General features: G+C 35.9%; 2 protein-coding genes across 2 annotated transcripts; both read left to right on the forward strand.

Moving 5' to 3' along the window:
* The first annotated feature begins 14,516 nt into the window (after positions 1–14,516).
* On the forward strand, positions 14,517–15,881 carry LOC140746467 (uncharacterized). Its single transcript, XM_073078620.1, has one exon. The coding sequence runs from the start codon at positions 14,517–14,519 to the stop codon at positions 15,879–15,881; it is 1,365 nt and encodes a 454-aa protein (XP_072934721.1).
* Positions 15,882–15,958: 77 nt separating this feature from the next.
* On the forward strand, positions 15,959–16,648 carry LOC140746079 (uncharacterized). Its single transcript, XM_073078076.1, has one exon. The coding sequence runs from the start codon at positions 15,959–15,961 to the stop codon at positions 16,475–16,477; it is 519 nt and encodes a 172-aa protein (XP_072934177.1). The 3' UTR covers positions 16,478–16,648.
* Positions 16,649–18,514: the final 1,866 nt, after the last annotated feature.

Here is an 18,514-nt window from a genome sequence, read left to right on the forward strand (position 1 = left end):
ATTGACAAATTTCATTGATTGTATTGAGACTGGGACAACTTACAAGATAAAACATAGGCTATTTTTTAATATTAGATGTCCTTCGTACGCTCTGACAAAACCTTGTCCGAGAATCCATTCAGATGACGCAAGGAATTTACTTCTGTATGTCAGCTGCTCTATAATCTAAACTATATAATATATAATAATTCTTCCTCAAACAAAATTTTGTTTGTTTTTAATTAAACTACTTATAGAGCTGACATTATCAGTTGCCATTTTGACATCCGTATCTGGCTGAAAGGACGAGTCGTTGCTCAGTGATAAAAAATAAAAAAACAAAACGTCAGATTTCCCGCGCTCCATGTCAATGGCGCCAACTCGCCGGGCGCTCTACGCATGCCCCGCCAGTATTGAATGAAGCGCCGAGTTCGCAGCAAATCTATTACTGCCAGTCCACTGTACGGAATGGCAGAGCTATTGATTTTCAATGCTATGTCGTGTTAGTTTTTCGCAACTCATCTCCGTCAGAACGTGTTGTGGCATAGTGTTTTTTCCAAATTAAAAAAAAAACAGTGCCTTCGCAAGTGTATTACCTAAATTTATTAGGTTGGCAATTATTCGCTGCATCGATAGCCGGTAAGTAAGTAGGTCACCTGTGATTGATTATAACCCTATTCAATTCGGACGTGCGTTGTTTGATAGTGCTTTGTACGATTTTAGTGCGTTTTTTCGCGTGTGGATTAAAGAATAAGCGGTAAAGGTACAGATTAAAAATGGCTACGTTTGGAGGTTGAATGTTTTTGTTTACGGAACGAATATTGATCTGCTGACACTGATAGTGCCTGGTAGTGGCACCTAACGATAAGTGTGAAGAAAATTGTGTTTTTGTTAGGATAAAGAGATACTACTTGACTTTAATCGGCAGTTAAGAACATTAATTGCTTTTCCTAATTTCAAAATTCTATTTTCGATTTTCAAAAACAAAAGATTAAAACGAAATTACCTAACATGCAATTGACATAAACATGTTTTTTATCTCAGACATACATTGTTTAAATATTATGTGTATTAATATACGCAACGAAAACAAAGTCGTAAATTTACAACAAAACATATTATTTGCGTCAAACATCACCAGGACCAGATAACTATGAAAAACATTTTGTGAAAATGCGCAGTTATGGGTAGAAACGTTTATATTTACTTAAAACAATAGTTTTATCGTTTTAGAATTTATAAATATTAATTTTATATGATAATGTGTCTAAAATTAATGTCAATAATATTTGTGTTTTTAATAAATATTTTCCTTAATTTGACTAATATAGTAACTGCAACTGACGTATAGTCCGCGTAAAACTGTTAGTCCGCTCTGAATATAGAAATAAATCGCCTCGCACTACACTTGCTCGCAACAACTTCAGAGCGGACTAGCAGTTTGCCGCGGACTATACGTGGTAGATGTGTATTGTTACATGATATGAATTTCGGTTTTCCTTGCTGGATACGGGTTCAAATCCATGATTTTTAGAAGAGATCTCTGTTATATTACGATTTATCAAATTACAACATACCTATGTTTTTTTTATTCTACAGTTGTGTTTTGGTAATAGCGCGGCGTCTCAATCGAGGGGTCTGAAGTTCAAATCCTAGGCGCTCACCTCTGATTTCTCTAAGGTACCTATGGGTATTATAAATTTATTATCACTCGCTTCAACGAAAGAAAAAATACCTGAATGATCCCAAATAAAGTTCTGAAAAGGTATGTGATGTCTACCAATTTGCACTTGGCCAGCGCGGTGGACTATGGTCTATTTTTTCATTTTAGAGGAGACCCGTGCCCAACAGTGGGTTGACGACGACAATAACGGTATGACGACGGTATGATTTCTTCTTTTTCTTTTTCTTTGACCAAAATATATACACAAATATACAAATGTTTAGAGCTTTCCTTACTCCTATGACATATTAAATAACCATTCTTAATATGTTACATAAAAAGACTGCAACCGGAATCAAACCACGACTCTCATAACGTCAAGTAGATTAAATCTAGTTAAATCTAGTTTCTAGCTCGAACATCAAACTTTAAGTCGTATTAAATTAAAACCTTCAAGTTTTAATGGAAAAACTTTCGCCACTAACTATTAGCATTCAAGAGATGGGTATCTCAAACTTTGCATTTATACTAGTAAGACAACTAGAGGGACTTCAAGATACAACGGAGGATTCCTCTCCATGTGCAAGCTCCAAATTTTTAACTTTTTTAATTTTTACTATTTGTTAATCGACTTCCCAAAGGAAGAGAGGTTATCTATTCGTCACGTATATTTCTTCCTTTTTTTGTCAAAACAGCTGTAGAAATACACTGCAGTTAAAATAAAAATCTCTACCCAATTATATTCAATAGATAAACCGAATAACCAGTTTATAACAATGACAAGCATCCCCTTTATTTGTTTTATCATTAGTATTTGTTATAATAGCCATGCTAGTACAGTCTCTGTAAAAATCAATATTACTTTTTCAGTTCAATAAATAGGGCTCTGTGACAGACAAATATATATTGAAGGCTATAGGCTCCCATTTTTATCATTTTTTTTATAATATTGAAGTAGCAGACGAGCATACAGGTCACCTGATGGTAAGTGCTACTGCCACTCCCCATGGACATCTGTAATCAACCCCAGATAGGATTAGATATTCCTACCTGAGGTCGGCCATAGATGCGCCGCTGCCCCTGAGGACTAAGCTGGAACGCCTCGGAAAAGTCTGTCTCCCTTACCACACCTTCAAACCGGAACACAGCAGCGCCTAACACTGCTGTTATTAGGTAGGAATAGGTGTGGCGGTGGTACCGCCGGAGTCGAACCATAAAGGGTTCTACCACCTTCAAATCTATTCTATACGGAATTGTTTACAGATGTCAGGTGTAAAACTAAAAGTATAACTCAGTTTTATAGTTATTAGTGCGTTATTAGATATCACTGGAACAGTTATAAAATATAAGAGAGCAAGGCCACAAGGAATTTCTAGCATCTAATAAAAACGAAAAAATGCGCACATCATAAGAAATTTTGTTTTGACTCACGACAGAAATAAAATTATATTACGTGGATTCTGGAGGTATATTTATATCGCACTTTTAGTAACTGAAGTGTGCAATGTTTTACGAAATGACGATATGCCATCAAAAACGTAACTTGTAAAAAAATCCATGTCAATTTAATATACCCCTATTTTTGAGATACATTGTTTTTTTTGTAATATAGAAGTAGCAGACGAGTGTGCAATCTGCCTTATTGTAAGTGACTACTGATTTGTAATCAACCCCAGATAGGATTACATATACCTTTTTTTTTCTTCTCGAGGGGGAAACCTTCAAAAGGTACCCAACGACGTGGGAGCGACGCCGGGTTATGTGGGATTTTTACCGCACTAAATGCTTGTTGGAGAACTCCGGGATCTCCGACGGAACACAACCGGAGCCCTCCAAACGCTATGCCCCGATCGGGCTCTACCCTGCGGGAGCAGTTTTTGCTCCTCCTGCACCATGTAGTGTTTACGACGGCGGTATGCCGCCGTCCTTCCCGGGGTCGCTTGCTGGACGGTTCGAGCTCCCACTCTTGCCGCCCGCAACCCCGGAAGCCCCCTTTTAGTCGCCTCCTACGACAGGCAGGGGATACCGTAACCCTATTCTAGTCCCGGAACTACAGGGACAAGGATTACATATACCTACCTGAGGTGCGCCGCTACTTTGAGGGCTAAGCTGGAACGCCTCGGAAAAGTATATTTTCCTTACGACTTAAAACCAAAACACAGCAACGTTTAACAGTGCTATTATTATTAAAGGCAGAAATTGGTGTGGTGGTGGTGCCGCTGAAGTCGAACCACAAAGAGTTCAAAATTGTGTTTCATCGCGTCACACAAGTAACATTAGTACGATTTTATTTATTTCAAAGGGTTAATTTCCAAAATATATCCATTATGTCATAACTAGCTGACCCGGCAAACTTTGTACCGCCTCAAAATCTATTTCTCAAATATATTTCATATAAAATATAGCCTATGTTACTCGTGGATAAAGTAGCTTTCGAATGGTGAAAAATTTTATAAAATCGGTCCAGTAGGTTTGAGCCTATTCATTACAATCAAACAAACAAACAAACAAAGTTTTCCTCTTTATAAAATTAGTATAGATAAAATATTAATTAAATATTATCTTTGTTTATTATAAACAGTGTAAACTAATGTATAATTCAATTAGAATAGTAAAACGATCGTTAACAAATGAGGTTAAGGCAATTTAGTCTATCACAGACTTACCGGCTTTTCATAGATTTTTGTACCATTTGATTATTACCTAACGTGTTTAATTATGAGGTAACGATTAATGCTGGGAAAATGTATCACATATTTATTTCTTCTTAAGAATGAGAGATGATAAAAACGTCTCATAAAGAAAGGGCTATTCTTGCTGCCTGGACATCGGTTGAGCTCTGGTTCGCACGGCACCATTATCAAAGCTATTATTGATTTTAAAAGCATTCTAATCCACGTTGTGTTTGTAGCAAATGTAACTTAGTCGTCAGGGGTAGCAACTTATGTGTAGCCGACCTCAGGTAGAACTTCAAACTTATTTAGAGTTATAAACTAGAATTGAGTAGCTCGCGAGTGAGATATAAAAGATATATGTCTTCACCAAAGAGCTAATCAACTCCGACGATTTTGAATTATATCTTTATATCCGCGTCACATGGTTGAGTTCATAGGTCCATACGATTCCATAAGATTTTCTCCAACTCAACAGTGTTATACTCGCTCGCGATTGAGTGATGGGTCAAATGAGGACTGACTGAGAGAGTCTGATTTGAGTCAAATGCATTACGTATTAAACACTAAATTAAAATCTTTTTTCTTTGCTAAGAATATGAAAACAGGGATATACAAATAGTATTGTCTGTGAAATTCATACATAATTTCTTGCCAGTTTTGTATTTATTATAGGAATCAAAAATGTTGTTAAAACATTTTGATCTGATTCTGTGAAGTACTGATATAAAATGTCGCGTATATCATTAAAGAGCTACTGCTACAGAGCTAAAAGAGTGATATATGACTGAGTTCAAAAGATATATCTCTCCCTTTTCACTTTAGTGATATATTTTGCGCACCTCTATTATAATTATAGATACATGAGTTATAGTTACCTCTAGCACTAGCACTCGAAGATGGACTACATGTTCGTTGCAACTTCAACTTCATAAATATACGGTTTAACGTAACTCATTTTTATTTATTCGGGTTATAATGCCGAAACATGCCTCGGGTAGGCTCGTTTTTAAATATTATGTTAATATTTAATAAAATATTTATTCAATACGGCGCTAAAGTAAATTTGAAATGTTAATCTCCAAACATTTGTACAGTATCAGCCGGAGCGTCGTTACCAAGGAAACTGTCTGCGAGAGCATAGACTAAGAATATGAATAGACTCGTAATAAATATAAATTATATAATATTAATAATTTCAATGCGTTAAATGGAAGATAAAAACTTGAAGCTATTTAACTCATATTTGTTGATTAAGTCAAACTGCGTGCAGATACTCACATCACTACCGATCACTTTTGCAATTTGACATTAATTTAGCTCTGTTACAAATGATCGAATGCTATCAACATTTACGAATACTACTTATCGAAAATCCACGAATATAAAAAAAAACTACATAAGAGTCTATTTGTTTACGCAGTCATTGGTCCCACTTAGGTGTATTATACCTTAGTATATAATACATATTTACCATACACGCACCACTTACACGTGGTGTACACGTGATTTGTAAATAATGTATTGTAATGTAAATTTGTACGTAATACAAATAGCTAATGGACATCATATAGAAAGGTCACATTGACCTTACGCTTGTCACATCAAAGGGCACATAAAGGATAATTAGCTAGATAATTAGGGCCAGTATAGTATTTGAATAAAATATGCGTATTTTTAATAAGTAAACGAGCTTGGTGTCGACCTGATGGTAAATGACACCAAATATAATTATAGTCCTACCCAAGGTTGGCCATAGTTTTTACGGTTGAAAAATAATATTGGTAGACCTCGTGTAAGCATCTCCCTTATTACATTACAAAAAAAAACAAATTAAAACAGAGCGCCTTAACATTGTTGGTAAAAAATGGTTACTTTTTTCATACTAGACTGTCAATGTTCAACTTCTAAATCAGAATAATGTGTCAGTAATACCTGCATTTATCTTACACCTGTAATTTGGTTGTAACATAAACAAAACATTACTTAGTGCACAAATGTTTACCTATTAAGCAGGTACTGTGTCAATTTTAAATACAAAAAAAACTTATCTTGAGATTTCATTTACTTAAACATAAAATCGTCTCCAAAATAACATCAAATTATTTACAAAATTATTTTTAAATTATATTTTTAAATTAAAGTTGATTGAACCTGTTTTTTGCCTGTGGAGAGCGAAGAAAGTATAAGGTAGGTACAGGTCTAGACAATTAAGAGCCAGGGTCGATAATCTTGAATAAGTTATACCAAGTCAGTCTCGATCGCTGCTCAATTAATAAGTAATTTGAGATACAACAGATGCTGTCATCGTCGTTCGTAGTAATATCATTATACATATAAATAATATAAATAAATAAATAAATTATCATTATTTTTCGTGCTATTATGAACTTAAGTTGCGTTCCAGGCTCACGCGTCTAGATTTTCATATTTTTGAAAATAATTAATTACCCTTAAAATAAATTAAAATAAGTGTGTTTGGATTCGATTAGAATAGAAATGATAGAAGATGCGCATATAAATCTATCTTACGATAGGAGGCAAAAGTCTTTCGCGGGATTATAACAACTTCCCATTTTTCGTGGTTTTCGGATGAATGAGTAATGCATAAGCAAATCGATATAACGACATAATTATTTAACTGGAATCTTCGGGAATCCGCCGTCTAAATGACTCAGCCTTCAAACCAAAACACAGCAGTGCTAAACATACTCGTAGCTGTAATAAGGCAGAAATAAATGCATCACAAAGAAAAAGAGTTCTGTTATATCACCATCCTAAAAGTATCAAAACAAATTAAACTGTTATTTTCCTGTTAGATTGCACTACTTTTCCTTAAACAAATTATAATAATTAATTTCCAAATTAATTTACCTTATTATACTCCTGCCAAACATAACAAATGCATCAAATTAAGGAATTTACGATTACTAATAACGACGTACCATTTTCGGGAATCCGAAAGGAAAATAACAAGTACAAAATAACAATTAAACCAAATAAATGGCAAAAAGAGTGATGAATCAATTTTACAGCTAAATACAGCTAAATACTGCACATAGTAAATATGCGCTTCTTTCTTGAGAAACTGCAGTTCTTAGTAATAATGCACTTTTTTACCTTAATTCGACAGAAGGAGGTAATGTTTTTCAAGAATATGTAGATCTCATTCTTTTGTGCGACTTGCAGGTGAAACGACTTGACAGATACATGAAGTGTTGTTGGACTTGAATAAATTGTGGGAGATATATAGACTATGTTTTTAAGCAGTCGGGTATTAAATAGACTTCTATAATACGAGTAAATCCCTACTAACATATGCGGCGTCGACTGCCGTTACAATGGTAGCAGAACTGCAGAAGTGATACTGGATACATGACATTTTCAATATCAACATCGTAACATTTACGCAATCAGTCTTCTCCATTTTGAAAGCTTTTGCGAAACTTTAGCCAGCTAACTTAGAATTGTGGAGTTATAGAAGCAATGCCAAACCGCTAGATTCGCTTAATTACGACTGGTAGGAATGATAATTGTTAGGAAAACGCTATGATGAGCAATTTACTTTCAAAGGCATATACGCCTTATATCTATCAATATCTGGGATAAAAATTTGGGGGGCACGGTAGTGCCTCCGCCAAGTCAAGCAAAAAAATAAATTTATTATCACTTAATTTAACGGTGCAAAAACACTCGTTACGAAAACGTACATACTTTTTAAAAAGAATGGAGTAAATAATTCAAGTCAGGGACCGTATAAGCCGTGAAACTGCACAGCAACTACTGTTTTAGTTCACTGTAAGTGGAAGTTCAGTGGAAATATTTAAAATATATCTTAGGCGGCCTCCACTACTTCACACGCGGAAGTTTCATCCATTGACTCGTACATCAAAACACTTTCCCTAATTGTAAATGATTAATGGACATCGTTTTGGCGGTCTGCCAAGTGCCAACACATCACGTTTGATTACAAGTGTTTGTGTCATTGGTAGATACGACCAGGACATTGACGAAGTAGTCAATAGCTTAACAAGATGTTCATAATACTACTGAGTGTTAAAAACAGATGGCATTTTTAAAAAAAGAGAAAAAGGGTACTTAATAACTATTATGATAAAAAAGACAAACTCACTGACTTTCTTACCGGATCTTCTCAGTTGAGGTCGCGTTGCGATCCGGTAACAGTGTAAGAAAAAGTATTGTAACTCAGAATTTGTAAGTGCCACCGTAGGCCTACACAAAAATAAATAAATATATTTCATTTCTTTCTTTCTTTCTTTCATTTCAAAGCGTATCTATTCTATACTTACTTATATAGATTTGGTCACAGATGTCTGTGGCTGATAGTAACCACTAACTATCAAGTGTACTGCAGGCTCGCTACTACTACTACTTACTACACTTACCACTTACTTACTACTTACTTACACTAATATTAAAAAAAAAACTAAATTCACCCAATACTTAGTTTCCTTTTATCGCTATTTATGGCAATTCCCGATGTTATTTCCCACACAAAAATACATACAATTACCTACCCACTAATTGGGAATTACTTAATTATGATCTTCTTTCCTCTTTCAAACAAATGTCTATACTTCCTACAGTGCACCCTATTTAAGGGAGTGATAATATCGATTCGGGAAGGGCGGCGGACAAAACGCTGTAAATAAATAATTGTCCTGGCCTACTTCGGGAACTATTGGTCTTTAACAATAGGACCACGTGCTACGTGAGGGTATGCTTTTAATATAAGCATATTAGACTTATAGTTCGAATGTCGTCTATATTTTTATGCTTTTTATGAACTTATGTTAGTTGTATGTAAAGGCTTTTAATATTTTTATTATTACTTAATCGATTAAGTGATAGCATGGTGGAACATCAGCCTCTACGCCCAGCAGTAGTACCTTTCGTAGAGGCTGTATAGGTCGACGACTTGAATGATTGAGCTGTTAGAATATAGCTGTTCTAGGAGTAGCAGACGAGCATGCAATCCACCTGATGGTAAGTAGCTACTGCCGCCCATGGACATCCGTAATCAACCCCAGATAGGATTAGATATTCCTACCAGAGGTCGGCCATAGATGCGCCGTTGCCCCTGAGGACTAAGTTGGAACGCCTCTGAAAAGTATGTCTCCCTTACCTCACCCTTCAAACCGGAACACAGCAGCGCCTAACACTGCTGTTATAAGGTAGAAATAGTTTATGCTTTTTATGAACTTGATATGTTAGTTGTACTTAAGTGAAGGATTTTAACATTTTTTTTATTACTTAATTGATTGCATTTATGTAATAAAACAAGTCAGAGAACGCCATCTTCATTATACGATTATTTAGCAGTTTAAGTTAGCGTAGAATTACTCATTAGTCTCACAGTAGGCTAGATTGTAATTAATATAAAGTACCTTATTACTTATTCGTTACTTTAAACATTCTAAAAAAATACTAGCAGTGATACCTGGTGGAATATCAGCTTCAACGAGAGGTCCGAGGTTCGGATCACAGGCATCTCTGATTTTATAAAATTATGTGCGCATTAGAAATTAATTATCACTTAATTAAATGGTATAAGAAACCTGTATGCGTTCTTAAAAAAGTTCTCAAGGGTATCTAAATTATACTTATCCCGTGTCCAGCAGTGTGATAATAATAAGTCGACGACTTGACCGATTGAGCTCTTGAAATAATTATGTGAATATAATGACAAAATGTATCAATCTTAATATGCTGATACGATGATGGATTCGATGCCTTAACTAAATAGGATTCTAGTCATGATTAGGCTTGCTCGATTCACAAAGTACCTGTCGTTTTCGCACATAAGTTGAATAAAAGCATAAATAAATCTGTAACTAGAAAACTCGCAGTCAGATCGCGTGTTAGGAATAAAGTAAATAAATGTGCATAGATATTAAACAATTACAATTATTGCATTACTTTAGAAATACCAGAGGCGAGTCCTATTTTGTAATGCCTATAGATCACTGTTAACTCTTAGGAAAAAACTTTATTTAGGTCATTAGACACTTGTAAAAAAGGTTATTAAATAAATTGTTAAGCATATAAAAAACGCGTGGTCTGAAATAGCCTTAGTTCCGTTTGCTCCATTAATTATTTTATTAATTTATTGATGATTTTTTTATAGAAATTATGTGTTAGGGCGCGTTTCCTGTCGCGCATGTTTACGCCTGCACGCGTGCCCTGTCACACATGAATCAATTCGTGTGCGTATGAAACGATAGGGTAGGTAATAAATATTTATCGATATGAAACGTCAATTAAAATATTTTGATTTGTTCACCCCCTAAAAATTGAATCTCTTACAACATCGATCCATCTTTACGTAATAATATTATTATTTCATAATCAAAATAATAATGTCGAACGTATTAAAAGAAAATGAAACATTAAACCACAAATATATTTATACATACTGTATCTAACAACTGTTTTTGTTACACTAATTATAATTACATAATATGTTCAGTGTAATTAAAAATTAAATTGATAACAATTTTATTAACTATTTTAATAAAAGTTTACTCAAGAGATAACCTTTTACATTAGTTGCCTAAACAACTTTTATCACTAAATAACGATTTAGTAAACAATACAATACAAAAAATAAATATTGTAAACAATATTTATAATTTTACAAGTCACTAGTTATATATTTTGAGTTACTAGCTGACCCGGCAAACGTTGTGTTGTCATATAAATAACTAAAATGTTAAGGGTGAACAACCCTTATCACTTCGGGGTATGAAAAATAGATAGTAGCCGATTCTCAGACCTACTGAATATGCATATAAAATTTGGTGGGAATCCGTAAAGCCGTTTCGTACGGTAACTAACATTGTGACACGAGAATTTTATATATAAGATTATTTTAATTAATTAGATAAAAGAATCTTGCAGAATAGCACTCAGTAACGTTACGTTATATTGTCCAACGTTACGTTATTTACGACTATTTATAAAATAGTACTGCATACTCTACTGCTGTTACATAAAGACGGAAAATGCCTTTCATAGTATTGTTATGTCACTTGAAAACGTGCTGTTATATTATATAACACAAACGACATTATAGAATATATTCTTATAACGGATAACACTCATTCATAGCAACTATTGTCACTTAGAACGTGACATTGTATTAATTTTATTGAATATATTATAATGTCATTAACATTATAATATGTTCAATATTATAATAGTGTTCATATTATAATTTCATTAAAAACATCACATAATTTATTTTATTTGCATTATGTTTTATGATACCTAAGGGACAAAGCTCCATTTATGCTTTAAAATAAAATATTCATCATTATCGAATATCGGTTATCGAAAAATGTTAATCAAAATTTCTAAAAAATATCTCTTGTTTATTCAACAGTGTTTAATCAAAATCTCTGTGATACGAGAATTATTCAGGATTACGGAGATAATTGAAAAATTAAAATGTAATCAAATACGCTCACCCCTCACCCTTTTTCACGGGGGTTGCTTGGGGTTTTGCCGGTTTAATCACGTATCTACCGTATACGTATATACCAAAAGTAATTATGCCCTATTCACATATACATAACGTAAAATGTGTAGATTCGTCGTAGTCGTTGTAGTCGAGTAGGATTTACGCCATAGTCCACCACGCTGGCCAAGTGCGAATTGGTACCTACCATTGAAACTAGAATCCTGAAATTTTGCACATAGGTTCTTTATAAAGCATAGGTGATCCCTTAAGGAAGGAATTCCACCCCTAAGGGGTTAAACTTGTGTTTGAAAATCCGCTAATTTTGAAGCAAACGCTATGCAATTTTGAATATGACTTTCTAAATCATAGATACTAATGTTTTAAATAGAAATAATGAAACGTCTGTTTCGCGGTTATTGGAAAATCCACTCCTAAGTGAGTAAAAAAGGGGTTGAAAATTTGTATCATTTCATTTTATATTTTTACGCGCAGGAAGTCACGGCCGAACCCATGTACAATATTAATCATATCTGAAGTAAATATTTGTACTTAGTATCTTATTAACATGTATATCGACTTAGATAATGGCATTTATATTAAAATCACAGATCGTAATAGTGGCAGTTTCTATAGAAACGTACCTGTAATATTGTGTTCCAGCAAATATAATTTGACTTTAAATGAATACGAAGCTTGTAGTTTGAATAGACTGTAATCGAATTCCTCTCGTTTGATAAATAAAATCACGTTGAAATGGAACACGCCTCCCTTCCCTTTGTTCCCTCAGGCTTCGACGTTTCCAGTTACCTTTAATAATGAACATTTCCATGAAATTCAAACGTGATGCCAGCACTGCAATATCACATCACATCTATAATGAACATTGATATGTACGCAATACGCTTTACAGCCATGTTAACAAAGTATTATTCTTTGTTATATTAATTTTAAACTCTTTAATCTCTTCAGGCTTATAACACACGAAGCGTTTACCTCCCGCATCCGCGTGCGGAACGGAACCGTAACTAGCGTAGATATATGAATATGTAGGGAAATGACACATGCAGTTTTCACCGCCTGATTTATAACCGCGTCGCGGTTCTTTGCGGCGAATTCGCGGGCAGGGCACAGTTCACTGGCAATCTGATCTTTCCGTGTGTTTTTATAAATGAAATAGAAGTAGCAACCAAACATGAAATTTTGAATATGACTTTCTAAATCATAATTCAACTGATGGTAGGTAAGAGCCCCAGAGTGCCCAGAGAATATAGGTATAAGTGTTACTTAAGATCGGCCACATATGTGACGTTATTCCCCTCGTTCGATATATAAAATCACGTTGAAATGGAACATGCCTACGTTCCCCTTTCTTCCCGCAGGCTTCGATGTTTCCGATTACTTCACTATCACATACATATAGAATTACATGTACGACGAACGTCTATACAGCTAGGTTCATAAAGAAGTAAATGAACTGAAGTGAAAGCAAATCTTGTGGAAAATATTTTACAATAAAAAGATTTTTTACAGCTGTAGTTCTTACCTTAATACAAAAGATTTTCTATTTTCCCGCCATTACTGTGCACAATAAAGTAAGTAAGTGTGTACTATAAAATATATTCCCTTGCATTGAACGTTTTTTGACGATTTCGATTTAAAACGCTAAATCTGTGGGCTTAATAATCACGAAGCGTTTTTGCTTTGCATCCGCACGCGGAGCGGAACCGCAAAACGCGTAGAAATATAGAAACGTAGGTCACATTTGCAGTATTCACGATGCAATTTTCTTACGCGGTTATTTGCGGATTTCGCAATTACAAATGTCTATGATTACAAATTGTCCAATCTTGCGGTTGCGCGAATTCACTTAACTGTCAAGCCCGATTCGCATGTGTTTTGTTAATTCGGGCAAAAATAATCGCATTATTGCCCGGATTAACAAAACACATCCGAAACCGCGAAAAACTGCAGTCTCGCGAGTTTTAAAAGGAAACTTATTCAAAAACATAAAAGAGCAATATAATGCCGTGTGAACTCCGCGTTAAATATACATAAATCATGTATTGATCGAACGTCAACGAACTTTCAAATCTGTCTGACAGTAGAATTGGCATAAATTGTGATGGAACAACTGTCAAATACACTTTTTTCAACAAGTAAAAGTAATAATAGGTTTTAGCTGTTATATGACTCAAATCATTCATAATTTCTGTTCAAAAAATCTGGTCCTGGTCCGTACGTTAATAATCTATATCAAGAAATGCTCATACCTAGCAGGATAAAAACAGATTTTGCATACATATTTTATTTATAATAAACAAGTTTGACAATAATAAAATTACATTACAATTACAAATTAAAATAAATTATTAAATTTTAACTTATATCCAAAATAATAACTACAAAAAGAAATATTGAATATAGAAAGTAAATTATAACAAACATTTTTTTACCATTTCTTCTCGCTAATCCGTCGATAAATCTTCGAGACGTCCCATTCGTGATGTGAACAAATAGTTTGTACACCGTAACGTTGATAAAAATCGCGAGTCACTCACGAAACCTCGTAACATCGTGAAATGGCATGCCATGCATCGGGTATTTGGCGAATTTTATGCGCATCTTTATTTAGGCGGGCGTACCCTCGAGCAATCGATCGGCCTCATCACGCTACCACGATAAATTACTTTTTACGCTCTATACAATTTCGAAGAAAGCGATGCATGATTTGCGGGCTCCGGAGCTCAGTTGGCCGTCGCGCGTTTCCATGAACGTACACCGGCAAAAACTACAAAAGCAAAGTTCCAGTAACAAACTGGCCGCAAGCTTGAAGGACAGCCGTTCCGATAATCTTTTGAGAGCTAAAAGCGTGTCCTTAGCGGAACGACCCCGTTCCCAATATGTCCGGAACGCACGCAGCGCCGACTCCAATCGTCTCCGCTACACCGAGAAACAGTTCTTCCACCACACCATACCAAACGACAAAAAACGGCATTATAAACCTAGTAACGTTGTCGTCAAAAAACAAAATCGAAAAGTAGTCGAAAAAGTTCCGTTCGCGGTCTCCGTTCAAAACTTATCTATACCCATGACCTACGCTGATAACCCTAGAAATTCAACCTCCAAGCCACGCCAGAATGTGCACAATAGCGCGCGAATCGATAACCGAAATAAGTCTTCTAATCCCAAACAGGTCAGTGACAAGAAGAGGCTGTGTCAGACGGTCAGCGGGAAAGAGACGGAAAACAAGTTGCTCTTACAGATCAGTGAAGCCGAGCAAGTGTCCGACTTTGAAAGGATTCTTAATTCTAATGCAATACTGTGGGAGCGAGCTCACGGTCACGTGTGGCGGGGCAGCGTAGCCGCTCAAACTCCATCCGCCTCGTTTCTTCCTCGACCTCGCTCCTCCTACTCTCTCCGAGCCGTCAGCCAAGCTTATCACTATCTCTTCCAGCAGCACGAGGATTCCCTACAACCTCTCATTAATCGTTACCGACAGGAAAATGCCGAAGATCGGGGTAATCAAACTGCGAGCTTACTAGAAAATAATTGGTACGAAAATCTCCAAGATTTGTCAGAATTTTACGAGGACGATCCAGCCTTGCAACAAGAGATTGAAAGTATTACCGATCGTATAATAGCCGAAGAAGTAAAAGCCTCGGAGGGTGAAAAAACTAGCACCCGAAGCAAAAATTTCAATGTCAACTTGGCCAGCTTGATCAGTCTTCATGTGAACGGCGAAGGAGTATCTCCGACCTCTCCGTACCGCGATGACTTCGGCCCGTCGCCTGAAATAGACAAAAGTGAGGCATGCGATGACAAGGAATGGCTCGAACCGATTATGAGTGCAAACTCTGATGATCGAGATTATTCCCACGACAATAGCGACTTGGGCGTCGACTGTCTAGCACAAAGTTTGAATACAGTTCAAATTGACTGCGATGCGAAGGTCCCTGCCATAACATTCAGCAATTGTTGCGACGGCCGCACGAAGGGCGACACACCGAGCAATCCGGACGTCGTCATTCATCTGACCGTGCCCACTATTGAGAACGTCAATGAATCCCGACCGCCTATGATGTGACCTTCGCTTTGTAAGCCATTGAATAAAATTGCGCAGTTAGTTAATTCCAGTTTTTTGTTTGGAAGCAATTAATAAAAATGATTGCGTTAGAATCTGAACAGCCGATGCCGAAGGAGGAGCGGCTGCCGAAAGTGGAGCCGTCGAGTTCACAGAGAACGCTAACCAGGTCGAGTGCGGTCAGCCAGAAATCTGTCGAGTTAGTAGTTCATCCAGAAAATTCCAACAATCCCCTACATAGATCAAAACTCGCTCCAACCAGATCGTCATCAGAAACCCAGACGTCAGGGAAGAAATTGTTGAATTTGAGGAAAAAGAACTCATCGATAGAGTCAACGATGAGTTTGCCGAATCAGAAGTCTTTGGAGAAGAAGCATGGGAGTTTGCGGCACCAGAAGTCTATCGTGGCGCACTCCGACATCACACTGAGCACGCAGCAGTCTATGTCGGACGACCGGAAGGCACTACGGGAGGCACTATATCAGGGTATCTTTCATAGACACAGAAGAACGATCTTCGCTGTCGGCTCTTTCCTTAGAATGCTTAGGAGCAAAACGTCCAATTATGATTCTATAAGGTCGGATTCGGATGAGATTTAGCAGTCGTAAGCGCTTAGTGATGAATAGATTTTTTATAAAATATATCGGTGGATCGTCCCACAGACTGCAAATTGTGCTTTTTTAATGTTGTTCGGAGTTACCAAAACGATGTTATTAGATAATAATTTGTAATAAGACTCTTATTTTGTATTAAAATGTTCCTAATCAGTTTTGAGGGAGTTTGGTATTGTTAGAGAACCCCGCTTGTATCTAGCAATGTTTCACCTGTAGATATATTATCATGGTTGTTATATATTCCTGCAGGGACTAAGATATAATTGCCGCCTTACAGAATTAAGTTTTCGAGGTGCTGAATTCAAAACTATGATCAATATCAATTACTCTTGCATTTTCCATGTCGATTATCAAACTGTAACTAATTTACCTTGTAAAATATTGACATATATGAACAGAATGAAATACCTATAAAGAATAAACAATATAATATATTGGTTATCAAGCTCCTTGCAGTCTTATACTTTGTTCTACCTAATTAATATCTCTTCTTCTCCATAACAAAACACCTTGTGAAGTGGTGGTAGTTGTATTGACATTCAAAAAGTCCTTTGTAAAGAACCTATTTTAAATTTAAAAAAATGATTTGATTTTGATTTTATGTGATGTCGGCAGAGCTAAATTGGAGGGGAACATTTTTGTCCTCAGGAATAGCAAGTTGTCTACCGTATTCGGCTTCAGATAGAACTCTTCTTCTAGTATATCAAGTGGGCTACCGAGGTCTATAAACGGCAGTGCCTATTTTATCAGATGGAATGCATGACCTTTTGCAGCTTTAAGTTATCAGACCCACTCAGAGAACCATCTCTACTCTTTTCCCTGAGAGAAACATATTTTCCGTCTCTTAAAGTGGGAATAATAGGCATAGTAAGCCAGTTACATAATTTCATTACAAAGTTGGCACACAATTTCAACTGCATGGCAGGTTTTATTGATGCATCCGTTGCTTTGTTTTTATTGAGTTGGCAACAACGTTTTCATTTTAGTTAAGACTTCAGAATATCTGTCTTATATGAGTTTTCCATTGTTATTGTGTTCTCTTTGAGTGGCGCGGTAGAGACCATTATCTAAAGTATTCCTTTCTTAGTCTTTAGAGATTAGGAATCTATATCCCAATTTTGATTGAGCTTCAGTACCATTTGCTGGATGGATGTCTAGACGTGAGTGTTATTATCATTAGGTAGACGGTATGTTCAATTTTTTGGCCCCATACTAAGTTTTCTTATGGCACGGACACACAAAAATACGAATACATCCAATCTAGACCAAGAATAGTAATCTAAATTCGTGATTAAGATGGTCTGACTTGCCGAGGTTGAAGCCGAAACCCCCTGCGTCCAGTCAGTCCAGTACAGTAACCGTTCGCCACATGACTCGTCATTATTAGGCTACTTCCATTTCTAAACCTATGTTTCTTTCTAAGGCAGGTGTCAATTTGTTCAGAAGTAGTAGTGCTATGTCTATAATTCGATGAAAAAGCAATCTTAACACCCATAAAATTGTGAAGTGGCGTGACTCCGTTCTTCCAGTCACAGCACGCGATGTCTTTGCCTCAAACTGTAATTAAATCAATGTGTTTTCTTCGAATATCGCGCCTCCATTTTAGTGCCTTTGATAGGCTTCTAACTAATTAACAAACTGTTGGCTGAATTGTTATGCGTAACCTCTTTGATTACATTTTGGTTATAGATTTATTAGTTTTGCGATTCCGATCACGTGGACGTTTGCGTTTTCATTTAACAAATATTTTCGTCCAAAAACCTACCTTTAATGATTCCTTTGTTGCCATCGCTGATTATGAAAGTACCGTCTAACTCGTTTCAAACATTTTAAAGATCCAACGACTTCAAAAATTATTTTACCACGCTTTTATTAGTTTCACCTGTATGCGTGTATGTAACGGAGTCTTTGAACTCGATTTTACCCACAGTAAAGGTTCCGATTAATTTAAAATTTTGAACAATCATCAAGAACCGATGACAATACACTATTTAAATAATTTTATCCCAGTCACCTCATCAG

The sequence above is a fragment of the Epargyreus clarus genome, unplaced genomic scaffold (assembly GCF_041222505.1).
Source record: "Epargyreus clarus isolate Ecla_fem2 unplaced genomic scaffold, WU_Ecla_fem_2.2 ptg000012l, whole genome shotgun sequence".
NCBI lineage: Eukaryota > Metazoa > Arthropoda > Insecta > Lepidoptera > Hesperiidae > Epargyreus > Epargyreus clarus.

What these genes read in the sequence shown, in the direction of transcription:
- LOC140746467 (XM_073078620.1), top strand. Translation starts at nt 14,517, where the DNA reads ATGCATGATTTGCGGGCTCCGGAGCTCAGTTGGCCGTCGCGCGTTTCC.
- LOC140746079 (XM_073078076.1), top strand. Translation starts at nt 15,959, where the DNA reads ATGATTGCGTTAGAATCTGAACAGCCGATGCCGAAGGAGGAGCGGCTG.